This window comes from Cyrtonyx montezumae, unplaced genomic scaffold (assembly GCF_038088225.1).
Source record: "Cyrtonyx montezumae isolate F1298 unplaced genomic scaffold, pur_monq_1.0 scaffold_16, whole genome shotgun sequence".
In the NCBI taxonomy this organism is placed as follows: domain Eukaryota; kingdom Metazoa; phylum Chordata; class Aves; order Galliformes; family Odontophoridae; genus Cyrtonyx; species Cyrtonyx montezumae.
Genome location: NW_027071892.1, coordinates 11,021,180 through 11,045,589, shown reverse-complemented (window position 1 = coordinate 11,045,589; position 24,410 = coordinate 11,021,180). Strand labels below are relative to the sequence as shown.

At 49.0% G+C, this 24,410-nt stretch overlaps 2 protein-coding genes across 3 annotated transcripts in view; one reads left to right on the top strand and one right to left on the bottom strand.

The window, feature by feature from the left end:
* Positions 1-14,617, top strand: part of USP22 (ubiquitin specific peptidase 22) — an 88,632-nt gene extending 74,015 nt beyond the window's left edge. For both annotated transcript variants that reach the window (XM_065732845.1, XM_065732844.1), the window contains 7 exons: positions 3,349-3,454; positions 5,004-5,162; positions 5,927-6,053; positions 8,773-8,864; positions 10,323-10,385; positions 12,195-12,344; positions 13,710-14,617. In XM_065732845.1, coding sequence (XP_065588917.1) covers positions 3,349-3,454; positions 5,004-5,162; positions 5,927-6,053; positions 8,773-8,864; positions 10,323-10,385; positions 12,195-12,344; positions 13,710-13,752 — 740 coding nt within the window. In that variant the 3' untranslated portion in view covers positions 13,753-14,617. The remainder of the gene's footprint in view (positions 1-3,348; positions 3,455-5,003; positions 5,163-5,926; positions 6,054-8,772; positions 8,865-10,322; positions 10,386-12,194; positions 12,345-13,709) is intronic.
* Positions 1-20,597, bottom strand: part of TNFRSF13B (TNF receptor superfamily member 13B) — a 159,624-nt gene extending 139,027 nt beyond the window's left edge. The window contains exons 1-4 of the mRNA XM_065732860.1: positions 20,459-20,597; positions 19,596-19,712; positions 19,048-19,296; positions 18,023-18,499 (exon numbers count right to left, since the gene is read on the bottom strand). Of these exons, the coding sequence (XP_065588932.1) occupies positions 18,234-18,499; positions 19,048-19,296; positions 19,596-19,712; positions 20,459-20,597 (771 nt within the window). The 3' untranslated portion in view covers positions 18,023-18,233. The remainder of the gene's footprint in view (positions 1-18,022; positions 18,500-19,047; positions 19,297-19,595; positions 19,713-20,458) is intronic.
* Positions 20,598-24,410: the final 3,813 nt, after the last annotated feature.

Genomic DNA, 24,410 nt, shown 5'->3' with positions numbered 1-24,410 from the left:
TGATGGCACAGTTCCATTCAGCCAAGTACTTTGTGTTGCTCAAATTTGGAGAAACTTACTCCAGAATTGTTGTGGGTTTTTTAATCCTTTTTTTTTTATTATTTTTTATGGAACAACTTTGCAATTCAAAATTTAATATCCAGCCCAGAGAAATAACTGGCTGTGTTTTTCTTAATTACAGCACCATCAAAGAGCAGTAGGTATGTGCCTTTCTGCGCTAAGATTTGAAAAGCAAGATTAAAAATTTTGAAGTAATGCTGCATTTTGATCATGAGCTTTATTCACCCAGTGCTACCCAGTCCCCAAGAACAGAAAGTGATGGTTTAAAGTCGATCGTGCCTCATTTATCTGCTTCTCATGAAGCAGTTTGCGTTCATCTTTAACAAGCTCTGCTACAAAGCAAATCTGAAGTCTGGTGCTGAGGATCATGACAGAAAAAGAATGCTGTGCTGAGATTTGGGAGCAAAGCAGCAGCCTGCACTGTGAGTTCTGCAGGATATTCTTAGGAACTGGTAAAGCATATGTCTGTGAAACGTGTCATCTGCTGCAGTCCGTATAAATTAATGTGTACAGCGCTTCATGATGGAGAGCAACCAGGATGCGTTCAGAGCAGTGGGGACCAAAGCAAAGCAGAACAGTCAACACTTCTGTCTTGTTTTGATAAATGTCCCCATTTAAAATGTTACTGGTTTTTAATTCCTTTTTCTCCTGCAAAATACGGAAGCCAGTAGCGAAACTAATTTATTTTTATTTCAAAACCGCACTCAAGTTAAAAAGTAATGTTTATGTTTTTTACCATTATTAATTATGATTTAACTTCAGTAGTATATCAGACATGTACATGTTTGAGCACAAGTTAATGTGCTTGGTTATTGCACTGGCATGGTAACAACTTGGTTTTTTTTAAATTTCACTTAATTTGAATCCAAGCTTTTAAACTAATTTTTCTTTCCTTCTCTTAACTACATTACTATGTATATTGATGTATTTTTGAGTTCAGTTTTAGACTTATTCTCACCAATCTTTTACAGCAAGCTGCTGATTTTCCTAGTAAGAATTATGATCAGCTTTAAAAATCAAATTTTGAAAGGTAAAACCAACTTTGTAAGGTAGAAATGTTGAAGATAACCTTAACATGAGAACAACAGCCTGGCAGCTTTCAGTTCTCAGCTGCATAATATCCCTCCTCTCAGCATCTGCTCCATATTGACTAGTGCAAGTAGGTGGTAATCTGACTTCCCCCCCCTCCTCCAGCCAAATGTCATGGGAAACAATGTTGAGTGGGTAATGCCCTTCTGTTTTGCTGCGATATTCTTTTGAGACCCTCTTGTCAGATGCTAATTGCCTTGTGTAATTGAAAAGGGAGCTCTTGCTCTCCTGGAGGTGGCGATGGCTGCCTATTACAGGTGCCCAGCAGGGACCTTACCTGCGGTCTGCTGGTGTTCTCTGGATGCTCATTCTCTGCTTCTTCTCTCTCACAGCAGAGGGAGGGAATCGATCTTGAATGGTGAGATTACAGGAATGTAATGGTCATTTTGTTATTTTTTTAGTGGGACATGAAAAGCAAAGATAGCGTAAGATTATATATTTTTTAAATCCACATGTAGTCTTCAAAGCTTATATGTCATCTTCTTGTAAAGGTGAGGAATGTCTTGTATGGTCTGCGTGTGCAGTCTGTCCCCTACCTTAGCATAATTCAGCCCTTCTGAGGATCCTGAGGTCAGTAAGATTCAGCAGAAATTTGGATCAAAAAGTGTCTGAGTCCAGGTCACCTCCACCTGGAAGCTCGCACATCTCGAATGTAATTGTGGAGTGTTTTGTTCAAGAGCCATTTTAAGGAAACAATATGTGATTCTTGGCAACTCAAACAGAGTTGTAAAGCAGATGGCTGAGAGCTTGGCTGAGGCATTTAGGATCTGCTTGACTCAGGTGGCCAGCTGCTGTTGGTAGGTGTCACCCGTGTGGTTATTTCCATTCTTGGGATCAGGTGGGACCTTAGTCGGTGAAGTCTTTCTGCAAACTTTTCAAGTGTCATACAGAAAAAAGGTTCTCCCTTCTTAAGTCTGCTGCAAGAAGACTCCAGCAAAAAAAACCTTACGTGGTTTGTTGAGGTGGTTTTGGACACGCTCATCTAAAAATGAATTACTTTTGAGTAATAGCTGTGATCTGTGGAGTCAGCAGTGTAGTATTGGATTTCTGAAATGGAAATACTTGGTAGTAAGTTAAATATCCGAGGGAAGCTGGCAAAACTCTGTTGTCTTAGCAGTTTCTGTTACAGGATATTGGAGGGCATCTGAAAATATACTTCACAAAATAATTAATCGCTGTTATAAAATAATTTCTGTTTGCAAAGCAGATCTGACTGCAACTAACCTACCTATGGATGTAAGCAAGTTTCAGAAATCAAAGGAGAAAGTGCCACTCTTAATTTTTACCTATGGAGAGTAGAAGGAACGTGCTTCAAAACTGAGAACTTTGCCAAGAAGTTATTGGCTGTTTTCTTCATCCTCTGGTTAATCTAAGAATGCTGAATCAGTGTTATCTCAGCACTCTTCATAAGCATGAATGGCTGCGCTGCTTAGACCTGCAGTGACAGTCCATGGTGTTTGGAAGATTGGTGTGTGCCCATCGTATCCCTTGGGGACTGAGGGGGTTGCTGTGTCTTTGAAGAATCATTCCAGTTCTTAAAAGGACTACTCTTGTTTTCTGAAAGCTTGAGAGGCAGCTAAATGTTGATGTTGAAAGCCCAGGATGCAGGCAGCAGGCTGATGGTTGCAGCAGCACTCCTCCCCTGCACGGCGCTCAGAAGTTGAGGGTGGTAGAATTAGAAAGTAGCATTTGCTGATGTTTCTCCTCTGTGTTCATTTAGGAAAACAGCAGAACTCTGCCTAAGCAGAAATTAATGCTTTGTGGTAAAGCTCTGGCCATTTGGGTAGCTGCAAATGTTGCACGGTGGTCCTCTTAGTGAACTTGAGAGAGTCGTTTTCATTAACCATTTTGGCAGTTCCTTCGTCTTAGGAGCTGATCTTCACACCAGATAGCACAAAGCAAATATCTGCAAAGTAAAACAGAGCTGTGGCATGAAAAGGGATTTGCTGACTGTTACAGCTTCACCTCTACAGGAATGAACTGCATTTGGTCACCTTCTGATTCTCTTTTATATTTTTCATAGTTCTCTTCTTGTCTCACATTCTTATTTGCAGAATGTTTTCAGAGTTCCATATTGTCTATTGAACTTACAGTATGTTTAACTTTCATTATAAAGAGCAGCTGGGGACACAGTCCAAGACAAGCCACTATTCCCTGGGAGGGTTTTTGACTTCTCAGTCTGTGTTTGCATTCCTCCAGGTGATGATAATGGGAAGAAGGCCAACAACCCCAACCACTGTAACTGCATCATAGACCAAATCTTCACAGGCGGACTGCAGTCTGATGTTACCTGTCAAGTCTGCCAGTAAGTGTTTTTATTCCAATTGTGTGCTCTGGTTTGAAGCTGCGTGCTCTCTGGTGCAGCAGTGTACTGAGTCTTTTCTTTTTTTGAGCATCAGTAAAATAACAGCAGAATTCTTACAAGATGAGAACTGTTTAAATGCAACATCAGCAAAATGCAATAAATTTACTGTCGTATATTAAGGCATACCAGAAAAAGAAAGCTTCACAGACTTAGGAATATACGTTTCTTACTATTTCATAAAAGGTGGATGATTTCCAAGTTTGTGAGAAACACTTCCCACATCAGTTTGGTTCCAGAAGTGTGCAACTGTCACTGCATTTGAAGAAAATTCTGATATGCAACTGTATTTTCCTTCAGGTAGGAGCCCCAGGTGTCATCAGGAGAGGTTTCAGAGGGGCTGATGTTAGGTGATCACAGGCAGCAGCAAGTGAATGTCTTACAAGAGCAAAAAAAAATTGTATTTGTTGTTCTACTGTGTACTGGAGCAAGCTGACTTCTCTTTCAAGATATTTGGTGTTACTGCAGTTCAGAAGTCAGAATTTTTTATTTATAAACCTTTTTTTGGCTTCTATTCCTTATAATTATCCGCAGTGTCCTATAGATGGACAGTTGTGCTGTGCTTGGTTGAATCTGTTTTTGTTGTCAGTTTCCTGGAGAGATTTGCCAAAAACTTGATGTAAGGAAGCAGTATGAACTTAGCTTCTTTGCCTGGTAGGGCCACAGAATCCCTGTAGTAAGAGGCTTGGTGTGTTATGGCTTAATATTAACGCTGAAGAAGTTTTAACAGAAGACATTTTCTTTTAAAAATGCACAAGTTTTTGTGTAAATGAACTTGGAAGGGAAAGAGGCAGAATATTGTAGTCTTGGTGAGATCTCCTAGTCAAAGAGTCACAGCAACAAAGCATAATGAATGCAATCAGGAAATGCTTCAAGCTAGGGGTTTGAATCGGTGCAGAGTGAAATTTTGAGCAGCTTTCTCCATGGTCTAGCTGTTGGCTTGTCCTCAGCTGTCTTCTACAGAAACTTGTTGGAGAATGTACACTTCATGATGCAGTTACTCTTCAGCCTCTCAAATTCCACATGCTACAAGAGATTGTCATTTGAACTGCAAAGCCTAATACAGTACCGTACTGTATGGCAGAAGTATGTGGTCCTCTTTGTTAAGTGCTTTTCAGCACCACTTTCCATGTCTTGAGCAGGGCAGCAGCCTTCTGAACTAATAGAGCTGCCTGTAACTGGCACTGCTGATGTTAGCTGGTAGTATGACCGGAATCACTATTCTGAGTAACTCAGCTGGTTCACAGATAGGCATCTTTTGCATCAAAATACATTTCCTAAAACATGGAAAAGTAATGAATTGTGGGAAAACACTCTGGAGCAACTATGTACATATGTATAATTTTTTTTGTCATCTTTGAGTGCCCTCTAGGGGCAATGTAGATCTCATAGTTGTTAAGAATAAATATCTGGTTGGTATGCATTCCCAAGTGAGGGAACCCATTTATTTTACTTCCTTTAAGTATGTATTAAACCGCTTTCTTTTTCATAGTGGCGTTTCCACAACGATAGACCCATTTTGGGACATCAGTTTGGATTTGCCAGGCTCCTCCACCCCGTTCTGGCCTCTGAGTCCGGGGAGTGATGGCAGTGTCGTAAATGGGGAAAGCCATGTATCAGGCACCACCACTCTCACAGACTGCTTGCGAAGGTATGAACTGAGACAAATACAATTTTGGAGAGGTTGAAACTCATTTGGCTTCATTCTCTTCTCCACAGGTGGCAGTGAACCATGGGAGTAAGTGACGTTTTGTCATGGCGTAATCCCCAAACAACATGTTATGTGTATTTCAGGTTTTGCATGAGGCAGAGCGAGAAAGGAGTAAAAGAGCAATGGAGGGCCTAACAAATCCAGTTGCCATGTGGTGTGAAAAGATAAATCTTACACTGCCTGCTGCAGGCTGTGTGGCTTTACATGGTTGAAAATGGTAGCGTGTGTCTCCGTGTCATCTGAGCTTTGACTTCAGCCCTGGAGGGCTACAAGCACACAGTGTCCCCCAGAATAGTATGCAGCTGAGCACAGAAATCTGTCTTCTTGCTTCAGAATTTCCACCTCGTTGTTTTTTGGTTTTGAAAACAGAAGATCTTTGCTGTCCATCTGAAAATTAACTGTCCTTTGGAAGGAGGCAAATGAACATCTATCTCCTTCCTTAGTTACTGATACACTTGAGTGCAATCTGCCCAATTAGAGCAATGAGGAAAGTCCTTTCTGGGTATCTGAACCTTAGCACTTAACCTCCGGTAGTGATGGTGTGTGGTTTCCTTAAATTCTTTTCCCAAAACGTCACTTAAAAGCCATGACAGACTTCTGTTGAGGTACTGGGGAGACACAACTAACAGTGAAAAATGATTTCAGCATGTGTGAAAAAGTCTGATCGTATCGTGCATCCTTTTGCTTTTTAATATATTTTTCAGGTTTACAAGGCCAGAACATCTAGGAAGCAGTGCCAAAATCAAATGTAGTGGTTGCCATAGCTACCAGGAATCTACCAAACAACTCACTATGAAGAAATTACCCATTGTGGCCTGTTTTCATCTCAAAGTAAGTTCACAGGGGCAGACAGAGCAAGGATGTATATTTCTCTTACAGAGGGTGAGATGGAAGGTGCGTCCAGGAATTTATCTTTCAGTGGCTCTTCTTTTATTATATCAATTAATAGGAAGAACAAGTTGCATGTCTAGCAAGATGTTCTATTAAGATACCATTATATTACCTATAATGTAGCTTTGCAGTACATCTCTGGGAACCTAGCAATAATCTAGAAATGAAGTGGAAGGCTAAAACAACACCTGAACCAGCCTAAAAACCAGTCTCCAGTAATGCTTATCCATTCTGCGTGGTAATATTTTTATGCTTCTACTCAAAGGATCCCTCAGAGAAAGCTCTGTGCTGAAGGGAAAGCATGCAGAGGTTGCAGTGAGGAAGGATTCTTTTATCTTCCCAACTTATTCACTCAAGATTACTCTTCAGCATTTCCAATCCAAATTATGTCAGATGGGAAATATGTCATAGTTGGTGCCCTCAGATAGTTAAGTCCTGTATGATTTATGTCTTAAATAAAAAGAGCATGACTGTGGTGCAGAGTAGGCATCTATCACAAGGGGATGACTGTCATTCTGTATCAGAAGGGAAAGGGCCCTTGAAAAGCAATGCCGTGGGCCTTTATGGGAGAGCCATCACGTAATTGCATCTTTGATCTGTGTGAGCTTTTCAGATACAGGCCTCAGGTCTTGAGTGTCTCCTTGGACAGAGTGGCAGAGTCCCATCATTGCTAGGCAGCAACTGATGGTCACTGTCCTCGGCTCTTGCAACTGCCTATCTGGTGATGAAGTGACCAAGTAAGCTGCATAAAGGAAAGCAGTATTTTACCCATGGCTGTGGCAGCTGGAAACATTCAGCCTCTGTGTTTTGTACTAGTGAAGGCTTTACTGCTTCACTTTACAACTTTTTCTCCATATGCTTCTTTTGACTAATACATTTTTAGATTATTTTTAGCCGTTGAACTTTGGTGAAACATGTGAGTTGCTTCAACAGTTTTAGAAATAGGCCTTCATTTTGTACTTGTCATGGCAGAGTACATCATGGGTTTTGCTGTAGCAGGCAGATGTTCTTTCAGGTTTATTTTCCAGCAGTGTCTAAGCTGGTTCAGTACATTCATGCTGGAAAATCTAATATTCTGTGTAACTACAGTGTCACTGTCGCACTGTGCAACCCACAAATAGTATTCAAGAAATGATGGTAGTTTGGAACTGCTGAATGACACAGCAACTCCACGTCCAGCGTAGCAGCAATTTAGAATCTAATTTTCAAAATCTGGCTCATACAGAAGCTTGTTAATGAAAGCATGGGATGCCACAGGAAGGTCTGCATTCATGAGAACTTGATTCTGCTTTCCAGTAGAGAAAGGGTAGTGCAGGTGGGAAGAGTTCACACTTCTGTAACTTAATGGTTTTTCCAGACTGCCTGGGACAACCATACCTTCAGGTGGTCACCCTCATAAATGCCAGCATTTCCTCAGTTACATCTTCCACGATAACCAAGGCAGTACACAATGCAGTAAGCCAAATCAGTACCTGGAGTGGAATGAGTAGTCAGTCTTCCTTTGTTTTTCTGCTCCTGAAGGAGGCTCCTGCTGGCTTGAGGTTTTAAGAGTTTTCAGCTGGCTGCTTGGCTTTTTATTTTGTTGTTTTTTGTTGTTGCTGTTTGTTTTTGAGAAAGAGTTTTGGGTTTTTTTCCCTTTTTTCTTTATTTTTTTCCCCTTTGTTTTCTTTTTCCTTTAATGCAGAGTAGTTGGCAAGATGTGTAGGTGATTCTGCCCTTTGGACAAGGCAGTATCTGTATGCTAAACCCCTCAGTATTATGCAGGGTGACTGAAGGTGTTTTTGAAAATAATTGATTTTTCCAAAGTGATTGTGTTGTCCTTTCCATTCAAAATGCAAATTTCATTACATGTTTTAAAGCAAAAGAGAAACGCAGAAGATAAGAATTCTGGAAGTCATTGCTTTTCACGTCGGGATCTGTTGCTAGGGAATTGTTATGGCACCACAATTGGAAAATAATTAACTAGAAGTGTAAATAGAGCAGAATTTCTGAGAAATGGAGAGGGAAGCTGCCTTTAAATAGAAACTCATTCATGTCTTTCTGTTATTTGTTCCCGTTTCTATTTAATGTTCAATCGACAAGATGAGGAAAGGGCGGGTGATTCTGCAGGCTGCTGTTGGCTGAGGGATGAGGCTCTTTTATGACCATGTTCCATTTTTGCCTTAATTTGAATTGATATTCCTGTGCAGTCTTGACTTGTGTCATTTGAGATGATTGGATGGGTGGATTGAATGTGCGAGTCTGATAGCAAGCTTTTACTGTCACCAGTTTTGGGTGCTGGTGTAGGCAGCAGCTGCAATGCATTCAGATAGTGCATAGTAGAACTGAATGCTGCTCTGCTTAAAGACTGCGTTTGCTGTCTGCTTAATGTATTTTTAAAATCAGTTGGGAATAAATTTGTGTGGGTAGACACTAAGGTAGACAGTCTAATAAATATTGTTTTATTTTCCTTCCACAAATTGTGACTTAATTTCCTAGTAGAACTTGTTTCAACATTTACCTAGGGATCCTAGTCCAGCTAGTTGGTCTAAAAAAAGCTGGTGGTGTCCCTAGCTGCTGATTGCTGATACCCTTTTGTGTTACCTAAGCTTAGGACGTTTATAAATGAGAGGAGCTTTGTCTATCTCAAAAGAAAAAACATTTTCCACTTTGTCCCCAGCGGTTTGAACACTCAGCCAAACTGAGGCGAAAGATCACTACGTATGTCTCATTTCCACTGGAGCTGGACATGACACCATTCATGGCTTCCAGGTATGTATCAAGCTGTAAATCCCCTGAAGAGCTCAGTGGAACATGACCAGTTCCACGCACGTGCACTGTGAAACAGGACTTGAATCGAGGTTACAGAGCAGTATGTACATGGCACTTCTGTTATAAGCTTCTTCTTGAAGTGTTTATCTTTCCTAAACGAATTTTCTGTATAGTATTGAGTTTTGTGTGTCAGAAAGGACTTGAAATTTGACCTTTATTTTTTTAATTAACAAGCATTATGTTTTTGGATGGGTATTAAATTTGTGGATTCAGATTCATTGTTGCTTCAGACTTTTATGTTCTGAACTCTGGTCCCTATGACCTCACAGCCCACCTCGTAGTCACCTCCTGTCACAGCTAGTGCCCTGCAGACTCAGCATAGCCCAGTGCCCAGCTCAATATTTCTGAGGTTATAAAAGTCTTTCCTCTCTGTTCTGTGCACAGGCAAACCTGATTTGTTTGTTTGTTTGGTTTGTACCTTCAACTTCTGTTTAAAGAGGGCTTCAAGAAAAGCACGTAGTTCAGTTTGAAACAGATATTTCTAATTGGTATTTAAACAAACAGGAAGGCCTCCCTAGTTTGGGAGAGACATCTTGTTTATACTGAACAAAACTGTATCAGCTCAGCTAACAAGTATTTATCAGATATCCCCTTTAAATATACAAGAAGATATTCAGATTTAATTTGTATCCGAAGCAATGCAGAAAGCCCCAAAACATGACATCTCTGAACACAATATCTATTTGATACTGAAATGTTTGTAGTAATTTCAAACTTTTTCCCTGAAGAAAAATAGATTCTTCTTTGAGGAGAAAAAGGAGAGCCCTGAAGCTCTGTTAAATACTGTTATATTAAGAATACGTGGTTTGTTCCAGTATATTCTGGAGACTTTGAGACCTTTCTGTTCCTCTGTGGTGAATTCTCTATGGAAGGAACAGGCTCTGCTGCTGAAAGTTGTCAAGCATAATGGAATATAGAGGGGGATAATCAGGAGACATAGCTCAGTAATCTGAATTTCATCGCCTATGAAATCAACAGCGTAATCCTATTGCTGCTGTCAAAACACAAAATGAATTTACAAGTCGGAGCCAGGAGGATTGACCCATCAGAGGATAAGGGATTGATGTAATTAGATATTTTAGCAGGTTTTAAATACAAATTGTTTCTTAACCTTTTTTAAAGCTTTTTGGGTAGGTCATTCGACATAGACAGATCTGTATTTGCAGCACCAAAGTCTTGACTGGCAGGAGAAATGGTGCTTCCTATGTAGCACTGCTGCTAGAACAAATAAAGCATCTTTAGCATCCTAATCAGCAGCTCTTCTCTGCTGCTAAGCAGCACTGTGCTTTCGAATTAGGATCTGGATTGAGCAAACAGGCTGTGTCATGTAAAACTATTTCCTCGCTTTGGGAAGCCACTGCTTTAAGTGACTGATTTCTGTGTGTGTGTGTGTTGCAGTAAAGAGAGCAGAATGAACGGGCAGTACCAGCAGCCGACGGATAGTCTAAACAATGATAATAAGTAAGTGGTACATTCCATGACTCCTACTGTGAAGGGTGTAGTTGGCTTCTAGAAGGAGATATACAGCCTGCTGTGTATCCTGCAGCAGAGTGCGTTACTGCCTTTCACAGCACAGTAAGTCTGAAGCGCTGCAAAATAAAGCTTGGTCTGTCCTGATTGCATTCCCCTTCTGTGGGTTTGTGGCAGGTCATTTAATGATCTGACTGTGGTAACTCCAGCAATTGATCCATGGACAAAATTAGAAGTTTGTGGTTCTGATACCCGAAGGGGTGAGCATTGCCTTTAAATATGTGTATTTCTGTCGCAGTAACAAAAAGGAATCCCAGGGGGTTGAAAGTAAGCTCTGATGAGATGACTCCAGCAATCAGGCATGGATTCTAGTCAGAGTAACGAGGTGGCTGATACAGGACTTGCTCTAGAGTTTAGAGGAGAGTAATTGAAACCAATTCACATAGCTATGTGGAAAAAGAGGCACTAAAACAGACTTTTTTTAAACAAGGTTACAGGTTCGGTTGCTGCAGCCACGTGCTATGTTGTGTATTTAAGTTCTTCAGCGAATTCCTCACATTTCATTTGGCACTAAAAGTTTCATTAAGAAGCTGGAATCGTGTAGTAAATTTAAAAAACAAATACAGCAGCTAACCAGGTCTTATCACAGTGTCACGGAAGCAGATACCAATCACGTGTGCTAAGGGATTGACTCACCAGATTCATGGTGCTTAATGCTGTTAGCGAGGATCTGAATGAAAGCAAGATTGATCACAGTTGAGAACTGCACGTTCAGCATAGGTTGAAGAAGTTGTTAATGAAGAAGATAAGGTGATTAGGTAACAGCAGAGGTGTTTGAGTTGCTTAGCATGCTGCATGCCAGCAAACTGCTGTGGCAATCCTAGAATCCTCCCTGTAGGGCTGAAAGGCATTGTCTGTTCTAACAAGATGAAGGATTCAGCTCGGAAGAGGATGACTCGTAGACATCTGCAGCTCTGTAGGCACTCAGCTGGAGTAGGAGCTGCTGTCAGAAAGAGCTCTGTAGATTTTGAAGATAAGTAGGACAATATCAAGGGAGATTACAGGGAGATTATTTTACCATTGTGAAGCTGTGTTTGTATGTAGGTTGGAGGATAGAAAGAAGAGTGGAGAACAATCCAGAAAGGGCCACAAGTATATTCATGGCAGGGAGCAAAATCTTAGAACAAAGAAGTTAAAAGGCAGCCTGATCAGTGTGTCAGTAGCTTTCTTTCAGACAGAGGTGTCTGCTGGTTTTCAGGCTAACAAACAAATCCAGAGCAACATTGGAAAGGTGGAAGTAGAGGCTGAATATATCCAGTACTTCAGAATAGGTATAGACTTTGCAAATTAATGACAATTAATCAGTACAGCAATTCTTACCTCTGAAATTATCTTAAGATTGGCTGAACTTATGATTACCTCCTCTCCTACCCCTCAAGTGTTTCTTCTGGTTCACTTGGGTTAGCTAGTTCAGTAGAGGAAAGCAGAAGGTTTGATTAGATAGCAGCCCTCTGTGGGAATGCATCAACTTTGATGTTTTTTGGAAGAAAAATCATTGGTAGCTAGTATAGGTGAAGGGAATGCTGCAGTAGTAGGAGCAGGAAGAAAAACATGCCCTTTCCCAGGGCAGGGATAGCCTCTGCCCAGTCAACACTAAAAGCTGGTGCTTTATTGGTGGATCTGGTCCTTTTCTATTTCTGTATGTATTTATGAACATAAGCTTTTGCCTTAAATGCATTTAAAATGTCGGCTGTTTTTGCCCTTCTGGTCCATGTATTGATTAACTCTTCTCTGTACCAGGTATTCCTTGTTTGCAGTAGTTAATCACCAGGGAACCTTGGAGAGCGGGCACTATACCAGCTTCATCCGGCAGCACAAGGACCAGTGGTTCAAGTGTGATGATGCCATTATCACCAAGGCTAGCATTAAGGATGTACTAGACAGTGAAGGGTAAGTGAACTGTGTGCAGTTTGTGGTGCCACAGTGTAAGAAGGACATGAAACTGTCAGAGAGCCCAATGGAATTGGACTTAATCCTTCCAAGTCGGGATATTCTGTGATTTGATGATCTGAGGGAGCCACTGGGGTTTGGGATATATTTCAAGAATAAGGTTAACTTTATTTCATTTTGGCATTTCCAACCGTGGGCTTGCTGTAGGAAAGATAAGCCTGTTTGGGTTTTGTTTTAATTATTCATGACATTTATGTTAATTCCTGCAGGCACAGATGTTCAGTTTGCAATTTTTTAGGCAGATTTCCCTATTTTTTCCTTTTTCTGAACTTCAATTTGGGAGTAAAGAAAAAGAAAAAAAGGAAATGTCTCCTGTGATATCTGAATTTTGCTTTGGTCAAATCATTTAGTGCTGACTTATGCTTTGAGGTCAGCAGGAGAAAACGGTTTGTATTTACTGAATGATGAGGGGCTAGCTTTGTTCCTGGGCTGGGGTATGACTAGAAGGAACTGCCAGAGGTAGTGACAAGAGAATCTGCAGCACCAACACTTCTGGCTCATTGAGAACTGGTTTGATCTGATCAGCTTTCCCTGGTTCAGATTAGGGCTGGCCCTGAGTACACCCACACTGTGCAAGGGAAGCACTGGATGCAGAGCAGTGCTAATGGGAGAGTCCACAAATGGCCTTGAAGTACTTCAGCTGAGCTGTGTGGTGAGCCTGTCAGTGTCTGGTGTGCAAAGACAGCCCTGAGCTGGGCGTGCTTCCCACCAGCACACCTGCCTGAGGGCTGGTTCTGTTACCTGGTGGCACACACAGAGTAATTAAGGACAGGAAGAATTCCATGCTGCTGAAACACCAGGTTTGAGCACAGATTGAGACACAGATAAGTCCTGTGTGGTTGGGACACGTGAGTTCTTTCAGTTTGCCAGAGTAAATGGCAGACAGTTTGTGGCATTCTGATGTCTGGTGCTCTGGTTATGGGAGGCTGAAGCAGCAGTTGCATCTTAAAGCACTGCAGTAATATTTTGTGCCATGTTACGTGGATGAGCATCTGTCTGGGCATCACCACTGTCCCATCCTCCAGAGCTTCCAGGTTCTAAGCAGGTGCACAGCACGAGGCTTTGCCTGGCAGGCAGATGTTCCCTTTCCTGAGTCACTGGTAAAATCACTGCTGCTGCTTCCCTCCTCCTCCTCCTCCTCCTCCACGGTTGCTGCGTGGAGCTGCCATATCCCTGCAATTGCTTCACATTGCAAAGAATAACAGCATTAATAGCTCTCATTTTTTTTACAATCGCATCAATGGAAGTGGGGATGTGCTACAGTGCCCAGCACAGAGCTCAAACTATACCTCTGCTCTCTTGCAGATATTTGCTGTTCTATCACAAACAGTTCCTGGAGTATGAATAGCCTTACCCAGCAGCTCGTCAGCTACAAACAAGGAAGAAAATAAGCAAGCCTTCTGAATCGACACACAAACCTACCTGAAATAAAAAGACCCATTACAAAACAACTAGCACTGAGCTGTAACAGGACCTACTTGACACTGGCTCCAAGCCTGGCGGAGTGAGAAATGAACAATGTCCAACGCGGTCCCGCAAGGACAGAAAGGGGGAAAGGAGGCTGCAGTCAGTCACTTATCAGAGGAAATATCACATGAAAGGAATGCTCTGGGTGGGGGAAATGGGAGCAGAGGAGTCCGGGCACTGGTACATCTCCTATGTTCCTCCAAAACGTGTGTGGGAAGGCGAGGGGGTGTACTCTCATCTCCATAAAGCATCTTCTCCATTGGTGCTTCAGCTCCGACGACCAATCATATAACAGTTAAAATTAAAAATCCAAGCCCATTTTTTATGCATATGGATCTGAAAGCAGTGGAGTGGAGGAGGAGGGAATGACACAACTAAAGGACTTTGCAAGTATCTTTTTATTTGTGAATTTTAGTTATTAAATAAATACAGTATGAAACTATTAGGCTCTTTTTTTTCCACCGACAAAAGAAATCCTGAATTGTGGAACTGAAGCTGCAGTACAGTCAGGTTTCCAGGCATGCCTGCTCATACAGGTAATGTCCAATGCCATCAGACTGCTCATCCAAAGCATCGGCGCAGATTCATTTCTGTTTGAGCCCTTTTTTTTTGTTTTGTTTTCTATAAATAGCTATTTTCTTAATTTTTTTCCTTTTATTCCCTTTTTTTTTTTTTTTTCCACGAGAATGAAATCCATAAATGCAACCATCAGTAAAAGTGACCGAGTTGGCATGTTTGTACTGTAAGTGCTCTTGGTTCTTTTTTTCAACACTTGGTGGGTGTTTGACTTGCTCGGAATTGCTTGTTCTGTTATTGCTGGGTTTGGTTGATGCTTTTTTGGTTTTGGTTGTTTCTTTTTTCCCCTCCCTGTTGCTTTCCAAAGGCGTTTATCTGTGTGATACTTGAAAGAACCTCGGTATTGACAAATGTACCATCTGTTGGAAATGGCTGCTGCTGGGGGCAGCAGCGAGCGATGGATCTGCTGCTATTGAGCACTTCTGCAGTGCACTGGGTTTTTAAGTAAACAACACGTTTTGCTGGTATGTGCTAGGCTGGTATTGGTTCCTTGTATCCTCCCACGTGTATTAACTCCTCGCCTGCTCTTCTCGTTGCAGCCTTCCTGTCTGTGCCCTTAGCTCACAGCAGCTGGTGCACCAGCTTGCTTTTGCTTTGTCACAAATGCAGTTTTGTTCCCTTTTCTCCCCCGTTTGGAGCAGCTCGTCTGGATGGCAGCAGTGTGCTCTGCCTTGCTCCCAGCAGGCCGGGCTGCGGATTGAATTGCAGCCCATGAGAGAGAAACCATTCAGAGCACAGAGCTTAAAAGAGCAGAAAAATAAATGGCATTGCTCTGTCCGCCTTACGGAGCCTGGAAGGAGCTGTACTGAGGGGTCAGGCAGCGATGGTTGTGCTGTTTCATAACCCATCTCTCCCCATCATCACCGTGCTCACAGTGATGTTCGGCGCAGGACGTAACCCGGGCGTGCTCGTCACGGATGAAGAATGGCTGGAGAAATGCAGACGAGTGGTGCGAGCCGCAGAGCACTCCCTGTGTCCGCGCCGATGCCTTTTAATAACGCAGCAAGCTCGCAGGGGGAGCCGAGGAGCGGCCGCTCGTCACTGCCGTGGCTGCGGCGCATCGCTGCTGCTGGAGGAGCAGTGCCACCGCGCGGCGCTGCGGGGCCTCAGTGCTGCTGCCTCCGCTGTGCCGCTCACGGGCACCCTTCAGCCACCCTTTAGAAGCAGACTACGCAGGGACGAGGCCAGCTATCCGAACCAGCCTCGTGTTTTGGTTTGCTTTTTCACCCCGCCCCTCTCAGCTGTTGAGAGCTCCGTGCCAGCACAGGTGGCTTTCAGTGGGAGATGGGGAGCGACGGAGGTTTCAGGGCTCTGTTTTGGTTTCTGTATTAAATGCTGCTCCCTCTCCCCAAGGCCTCGCCTGGGTTGTACCCTTCAATCAGCACAGGTTGCTGGAGAAGCAGACAGCATTTTCCTCCCGGATAAAAATGGAACAACATCCGCTGCTGTACGAGCAGCGCAGCCCCTCCTTATGGCTCTCCCAAATTCAGCCCCTGCCTCACGTGCCCTGGAGCAGCCACGCAGCTCATGCTCAGGGCTTACTCCCCACAGGACAGGGAGCTTTCTCTTTGCAGAGCTCTGAATGTCACCTCTAGGGAGACGCAGGCTGCGTGGCACGGCGGTGCCGGGCTGATCCCGCAGTGCCCCCCCAGCACTGCTAACCCAGCTCAGGGCTGAGCGCTCTGTGCTGCGGTGTGGTTTTGTATCAGCATAGAAAGCTCGCTGTGTTACAGCCAAGCAGTGGAAGAAATGAGTGAAAGCAGAAGATGGGTGCTGTGATGTGGGCTAACGCTGACGTGTCTCTCTGCTCACGCAGCAGTGCTGGACCTGGCTCCGTGCAGCACAAAGCTGGCAGTGACCTGGCTGGCAGTGGGATATGTTCTTGCTGCTCAGCTGCTACAGGTACAGCTTTCCTTGCTGGTGGTACCTAATGAGAGCTGGAGCAAGTGACGTGAGCTGGTTGATCCTGACCCCCCCGTGGGATGCTCTGGCTCCAAGTCAGTGCCTGTCATTCCCAATTCATGCCAGGGTTTAACTGCTGGCCCCACTTACAGTGCCCTGCTCATAGAGGGATGCTGCCAGTGCCTGTGAATTTAATGGTAATCCACTGATTTCTCCCAGTTCTCCAGCATCTAGCTGCCTTATCTAGGAGCCTGCATATATTCTTACTGCTGGTTTGACCAAGTTGTTTGCTCACTGTTACCTTTTCTGATAACTGTATTTATATTCCCAGGTGGGGAGGCCACGTCTGATGGCGAGGAATGTTCCCCTCCTGCTTATCAGGGCTGGAAGGACGGATCTGGCCCTGGGTGTGTGTGTGCCCCAATTCCTGGGGCACAGATGGCTCAGGGGCTGCTGCCCTCATCCGTGGGGGGCAGGGCAGGGGGCCAGGCACGAGCTGAAAGAAGGGAAGTTGAGGTGGTGCAGAGTCTGAGCAGTGTCCAGTGGGGGCTGAGGAGCTTTGGGTCAGTGAAAAGGACGTGGGGACGGATGGAGGGCATAGCAGGAGCTGAGGCTGAGTGCTAACACAGGCAGAAGTGCTGTGCAAGGTCAGAGGGGGTGGGGGCCAAGGCAGGCATTAGCTGGAACAGAAAAAGGCTGAAGGACTGAGGAGGGGGGGGAGGAGTTAGGGTGACCAAGGAAGAATTGATAGTTAAGAGCAGAGGGTACAGGGGTTGCTGGGAGGCTGAGGTGGATGTGGGGCTGTGGAAGCACCACGTCCAGCAGGGTGGGAGGACCATGCAGCACCACATGAATCTCAGCCCGTGCTCAAAAAGAAGACTGTGAAGTGCCACGTTGGTTCCTGGAGGTGGACTCAAAGCTTTTCCCTGCTTACCAGGCACGAGGCAAAGATGGGGGCTGTCCCTGTGCCTTCAGCCTCACTTTACTCCTTCCAGTCCCAATGGGTTTCTGGCAGCCTGTGTGCTCCGTGGCCGTGGGGGCATCACAGCTCCAGCTGTGCCATGCTGCCTTAGCATGAAAGAAGCACGTGGTGGGGAGGGGAAGGGCACTGTTAGGTGTTTTGCTCATGGTTTCTCCAGCTCTTTATTTTCCTGTCACCAATTTGTGCATCTGCTGGCAGCCACGGGCATTCTTTCAAGGCTCAAGCTGTGGTCTGAGAAACTCGAGGCCATCATCTCTTGGGAGTGATTCCTCACCAAGCAAAAGCCCTGCGCTCTCCTTTAGTGAGAACTTCAAGTTACACATGGAAGCCACGCTTTCCCAGAGCAGCTTTCCAGCACCAGCATTGCCAGCTCTGTCAGGCAGCCCCCCCAGCAGCACACCACAACTCAGAGCACTTCGGAAACAGCTCAGCCCAGGATGGCTTTTCACATCAGAGCTACATTCCAGCAGTGATGCTGGTGCCCAGCACAACTCTGTCCGTGAGGAAAGCTCTGTTAAAGATGTGGAAGATGCTCCTGAGAGCGTGGCAGTGACGTTCAGCAGACTCTGCAACTCCAGCCAGGCATGGGGTGCTCATCACGGCGTCAGTTCCCTTGGCAGAAGCGAAGCGGTGCCGATGGAGGAGCCGGGATGAGCAGCACCCGTGGGATCTCAGCCCCGACCACCAGGACTCGTTGAGGTGCCTGCAGAGGTCAGAGCTGGAGGATGGAGTCACTGCGAACTGGGAATTTGGGTGAGTGGAAGAGAACAGTCTGCAGCCCTCGTGCAGAGGCTGTGCTTTGTCCGCCCGTCCTGGTGGACGTGGGCACTGGAGTCAGAGAAGCAGCTGTGGTGCAGCGGCACAGGGAGCAGCCCTCCTTCCCAACCCCGTGCTCCCCACGGTCACGCCGTGGGCATCTTCTCTTGTGCAGGGGAACATATGATTTTGAAGTGGCCGTCGTTGGGGTTGGGGATCACCCCCGTGCTGCATATCCCGGTGTGAGAGGCAGCAGCTCGTTCCCCTGCGTGGCAGGAGGGGCTGTGGCACGGTTTGGTCTCCTGCACAGCGGAGCCGTGGCCGGGGAAGCAGAAGCCACAGGTTTCCACTGGCTCTGAGACTTTGTTGGTGGTGGATCCCTCGCCGACGCTGCCCACTTCCACCAGGTGATCTGCAGAGAGAGCCAGGAAATGCTGTGCAGGGCTGCGCTGCCAGGAGGCTGCAGCACAGGGTGTAACTGCATGCACTGCTGCTGTGCTTGAAATGCATCGCCCAGTGTGTGCCTGCTGCCCCGGGAGAGGAGGGGTCAATGGGAAAGAGCCTTGGGCAGGAAGGCTGTGGGTCTGGGGCCAAAGCAGCGTTCGGGGTGAGCTGTCTTTTCATTAAGTGCTTCTTTTGCACTGCGCAGTGGTGCGGTGCTGTGCAAGGCATGTGGGCTGCTGGGCACTCCGTGGGCTGGCAAAGGGCTCTTCTCTCTTATCTGAGCTCTTCCAAGCAAGGTTGAGCTCAGGGTATTGAAAACCATACGGTTTTCATCTCTCAGCTGCTCTCAGACATGAAGGTTGAACACCACGGCATCCTCAAAGTCCTGCTCCTTCCCAGGCTGTGCAGCCCATTGCTGGGCATGTTCCCTCCCAGCCCTGTGCACAGGGTGGCTCTGCTTTCAGGTGCCAGCCCCTCCCTGGCTGCCCATCCCCTCCCAGTGCCCCCAGCACTCACCCTTGGCCGGGTCCTCCCGGCAGTGGCAGGTCCCAGTGCTGGCCTGGCAGGAGCCCACCTCCCCCTTCCTCCGCAGGTGTGTCCAGCCCAGCACCAGGGAGCAGACGAGGGCACAGAGGCAGAGCCCCAGCAGCAGGTACACCACCAGCCACGGCTCCTGCTCCACGCACACCTTCTGCTCCAGGGCGGCTGCAGGAGGTGATGCTGAGACCAGGGCAGCTGGAGGGGGGTGGCTGGTGAGCAGGGACCCTGCGGGGCAGCAGAGAGCATGGTGGGACACAGAGCAGAGTGCTCCATCCCTGGAGGTTCCCTGAGGCTGTGGATGGGCCCTGGGCAGCCTGAGCTGGCAGGAGTGGGGCTGGGGGGCTGCGAGGTCCCTTCCAACCCAACTGTTCTCTTTAAGCACCACCTTTCCAACCCAAGCCAAGTCATCCTATGATTCAAAGACCACACCCCATGCCAAGACCAAAGAGCTGTGCTTGCTGCCTCTTCCTGAGCTTCCATCCCATAACCTCGCACCTCTTCCACCCCTCCTCCCCCCAGCTTACCTCCACATGCTGCATCGCATTGCTTGGGGTGCTGCCCGCACACCATGCTGCAGCTGATGCATTTTTTCACCAGCTCATCGTAGTAGAAGCCGGCCCTCCTGTTGCAGACAGCAGACTCTGCAGGAAGAGGAGGAGCAGAGCTCACTGAGCACGTCCATGGCCCCTGGGGGGGGGGGGGAATGGGGCTGTGCACAGGGGTGTGTTGTGCTCTGCTCCCCCTCCCTATCCCCTGCCACACGGAGCTCACAGTGCAGCCCTGCACACCTCCTCCTTGAGCCATTACTGGCGCATCCCTTCCACAGGTGACAGCCGTGGGTGATTGGTGTTAGTGCAGCCCCAGGAAGGCTCCATCAGTCCGCAGGAAGGAGTAGTGCAGGGATGTCACAGAATTGGGACTGGAAGGGCCCTATCTCCCCCAACTCCTGCCCTCTGGATGTCAGTCTGCACTGATCAGATCCCTCTCAGCCTTCCCCAGGTACACAGCCCCGGGGCTCTCAGCTTTCCCCATCAGGAGGTGCTCCAGCCCCCCCAGCTCTGCAGCCCTCCGCGGGGCTCTCTCCAGCAGTTCCCTGTCTGCCTGGGGTTGGGGAGCTCAGCATTGGGCTCCAGATGTGGCCTCCCCAGGGCAGAGCGGAGCGGAGGAGCACCTCCCTCACCTCCTGGCCTCACTGTGCAATGCACCCCAGGATCCCATTGACTTTCTGGACCACCAGCGTGCTGTGCTGGCCCTCACTGAACCCCATGGGGTTCCTCTCTGCACACAACGACACGGACAGCTCAACGCTGCACCGCTCCGAGCTGTTCCCAGATCCCACGGCCGCGTTCCCCGGTGCTCTGGGGCTGCGTCCTGGTGCCCCACTCACCGCACAGCACCGTGCACCTCCGCACGGCCGAGCGCCCGCACATGAGGCTGCAGGGCACGCACTGGCAGAGGAGGCTGTCCCAGTACTGCTGCATGGTGCAGTTGCTCACGGCGGCTCTTCCCACGCACGTCCCATCCATGGCTGGGAGAGGTGAGGGATCCGGGTGCGGGGTCAGCGCACCCCACACTGGGACCTGTGCGGGGAGATAGGGGCAGTGACCACCGGGACCGACTGCTGGGTCGGCCTGAGTGAATCTAGAACGTTCTGAATTCCTCTGTGAGCCCGGGGCTGCAGTAATTTCTGCCATCTCACTTCGGTGTGGCAGCATCATACCGAAACCCGGTTCTGATGTGTCGCATTTTCCTAAGCAGCACAGAGAGCAGTGTCCCCCGGGACAGCTCTCAGCAGCACACGGGGGCCCTGAAAGTGGGAGCTCTTCTGCCGTTCCCCTCTCCGTGGCCGTGCGTGGGGCTGAGGACAGGAAAGGGGTGCAATGCTGATGGGTGGGAATTGCTGGGAGCCCTGAGCAGAGGAAAAGCCCGGGACAAGTGAGAACGCATGGGACGATCTCGCTGGGGAGGGTTTTGCTCTTAGCAGCTGTTCGCGGAGCCGCAGCTGTTTCCTGTGGGTCGGCTGCCCTGGATGTGGGGAGCTGAAATGATGGAGGCTCACGGACACTGAGCTGAAATCTGTGCAGTACCTCGGCCAGGAGGGTTCCCACGGATGGAGTGAGCTGAGTGCCGTCCTGCAAAGCCGGGCCGTGCGTCCCCCTGCGCCCGCCACGGGGCCATAATACCCAACCTCCATCCAAAGCCTCGTGTGACAGCCCCAGCCCCACAGCACCGGCCATCCCTGCTGCCCCATGGCATGCTCTGCTCCCCTGCTAAGCCCTGCAAACAGCCCCCAGCCCGGCAGCCCCATGTCGGGGTAACTCACCTTCAGCTCTCCCACAGCACCTACTGTCCCCCGGCTGCTGCCATCGCTCCTGGCCCCGTGCGCTGCTCTGCAGGTTTATAATTAGAGGTACATTTGATTAATGCCTGGGCCATGCGTTTCCTGGGGCTTCCCCTTATCCCTTCGATGCAAATTGGCCACGCGCACGGCGCGGTGCATTGGCTCCTGGGGCTGCTGGGGGCTCGGGGACGTGAGGGAGGGACTGTCACCAGGCACAGGACGGGGATGTCCTGCTCCGTCCCTGCAGCGGGGAGAGGTCTCATAGGGTGTACAGCTCTGCAGCCCCGGCATCGCCCGCCGCCGTGGGAGCTCTTCACCCGAGGGAGCAGCGCAGAGCTGCGTCAGGGGAGGGCCGGGTGTGGGTAGGGGGAGGCTCTGTGCCAGAGGGCGGTGGGCTCAGCCCCACACTGCTGGAGCTCAGGGGGCATTGGGGCAGCCGTGTGGGTCCGTGCGGGTCCCTCCCAACTCGGGATGCTCTGCGGTTCCGCGGTTCTTCTGCTGAGAGCCGGAGGGGCGGCACAGTGCAGGGCGCCGGTGGGGAGCAGCGATGCCCCCTCCCCGGGGGTACCCCCACGGGGTCGCTCTTTTCCCCTTTTTCTTTTGATTTCTGTCAGTTTCCCCCCGTCTCCCTCAGCACTGCGGCACGCGGCGGTGACAGCTCAGCCCGGGGGACGGTTCTGCAGAAGCAGCTGGAGGGGAAGGAGCGATACCTGCTGCTTTCTATAAGCACCAGCGGGGCAGCAGCAAGGGTTTTCCATTCAGCTCACAAACTCCTGCCCCGTGCCAGCAGGGGCCGCGAGCTGCTGGGGGTGGTGCTGGTGGGATGGACCTCATCACTCAGAGTGCAGGGAACAGCTCTGCTGGGAGCATCCCCTGCCGGGACGAGCATCCCTGGGGAACTCCGTGCTGCAGGAGCTCCCATGCATCTACAGCTCTGACTCCAAAGCAAAATCTCTGTCGATGGGCTGCGTTTCCAGCCCTGGGAAATCAGAGGTGAATCTGCTCGGAGGGCAGAGCAGCCCACAGCGGTGCTGCAGCAGGGAAGCTGCACACGTGTCACAGCTCTGCACGTGGGGCTGATGTGAAGGGTTACGGTCAGGGTGAGAGCTGTAGGAGGGAAGCAGAGCCAGGAGGGCAGAGGCACAGCTGGGAGAGGGAGGCTGTGTGGCTGAAACGCTGCTATAGGATTCTGGGGAGGAAAACGTGCCCTTCGCTGCACATTGCTGGTGGTTGTCTGTGCTGCAGCCTCAGCCCACGAGCTCGGTGCTCCAGGAGCCCACGTGTTGCCCACCTGCAGGGCTGGCAGCAGAGGAAAATACGATGTCAGCATTGTGAGCGTGGTAGAGCTGGACCTGGAGCTGCAGCCACATCTCTGCAGCTCTCGGGGCTCTGCAGGAGAAACCTGCCTCTGCAAGCAGCAGTGGGACACTTGCAGTTTCCACTCTGTGTGCCCTCAAGAGGGAAGTGAGAAGCACTTGGGGGTGGTTTGTCCCTCCTCACTGAGCAGAGAGGAAGGCCCTGTGAGCTCAGCTTTAAATCCCTCCGCTCGTGCCGTGACTGGGACCTCGCCCCCTGATCGGGCACCTCTGAGCATCGCTGTCCCTCCGGAGGCCTCTGAGGTTGGCACATGGCTCTCAGGCACTGCCAAACACCGCTGCCCAGAGCAGCTTTCCTGGGTTGTTTTGCTCAGGACTCACTGCGTTCCCTGCACTCGGCTGGACCTTGCTCAAGGCATTTGCTTGCACACGTGCACCCTGTGAGATCCAAAAAAAGGGCTGTGGTCGGGGGGGGGAAGGCGAAGGGGAGACGTTTGTTTTCGAAACTGAGCAGAGCCCAGATGGAGGTCTCGTTTCTTGCACGCTGGTTCCCTGCACACACCGCTCCGTACCTGGAGGTGGCAGCCGCGCTTCGCTCGGTTCCGCGGCCCCAACCGAAGTGGAGGGCTCTGCTGCCCACGTGCAGTGGGCGTTGCACCGCGGCCTCATCCTGCGTGGGGGCATCGCCCTAAGGATGCTCGGAGCCCACCCGTGTCCCCGTGCCGTGGAGGTCCGACCGCGCGGCAGCTGTGCTGGGTGCCCACGGCGTGGCACCGTCCCAGGGCGAAGGAGCCTCGCCAAAACCAAAGGGTTACCGAAAATTGGGCTGGCTCCCCAAATCTGGCTCCTGCTGGGGAAGGGTGCCCGGTCCCGGAGCTGCCACAGAAGCGCTGTGATGTGTGCCAGGACCAAAGCACCATGATGAGTGCAGCATTTTCACGAGCAAATCCCCACCGTCGCCCCATCCCAGCACGCAGAGGGCCCCATCCCGACGGCCCCAAGGAAGGGCCGTTCCCAGCACCGGGCTGAGGGTGTTGCAGGAGGAGCAGTGCTTCTTGCAGGAGCAGGCTTGCAGGATGCCGAGTTAATGCAGTTAATTTTTAATGCTGAAAAACCCTGGGGAAATTCCACGGGGCTGGAGGGAGGCCAGCGGGAGCCGAGTGGGTAAAGGGGATAAAAGGACCGACCCTGGAATTACAGAGCAGGTAGAGCTGATGGCGGTCCCAGGGCTGGGTAATTGGGGACAGTGTCAGCCCAAAATTAGAAGCTAAAAATATAATTAAGGTCGTTAGCTCGGTTTCATGGATGGCAGCGCCTGTCAAGTGAGGCGGCTCCGGGTTTGGCACGGCTCTGGGCTGGCGGGCAGCACTAATTGCGTGCTGCATTACGACTGTCTGCAGCACAGCCCATTGACGGCCAGGTGATGCTTTCCTTTGGGAAAGCTGCACGACGTGGAGTCACCGGAGCGGCCCCGGGGGGGAGGGGGAGTGGCCGAGGTTGGGGGGGGTGCCCCCTCTGCGTGGAGCGTCCCTGGTGTCGATGGGGACGGGAGGGCCGTGGGCTGAGCGAGGAGGGGATGTGGTGGGGATCTGCTCTGCCCGGGAACCCAGCCAAAATCTGGGGGGAACAGAAGAGCTGTATTTTCCCCACTGAAGGCAGGAAGCAGCTGTGGGATATGGTCC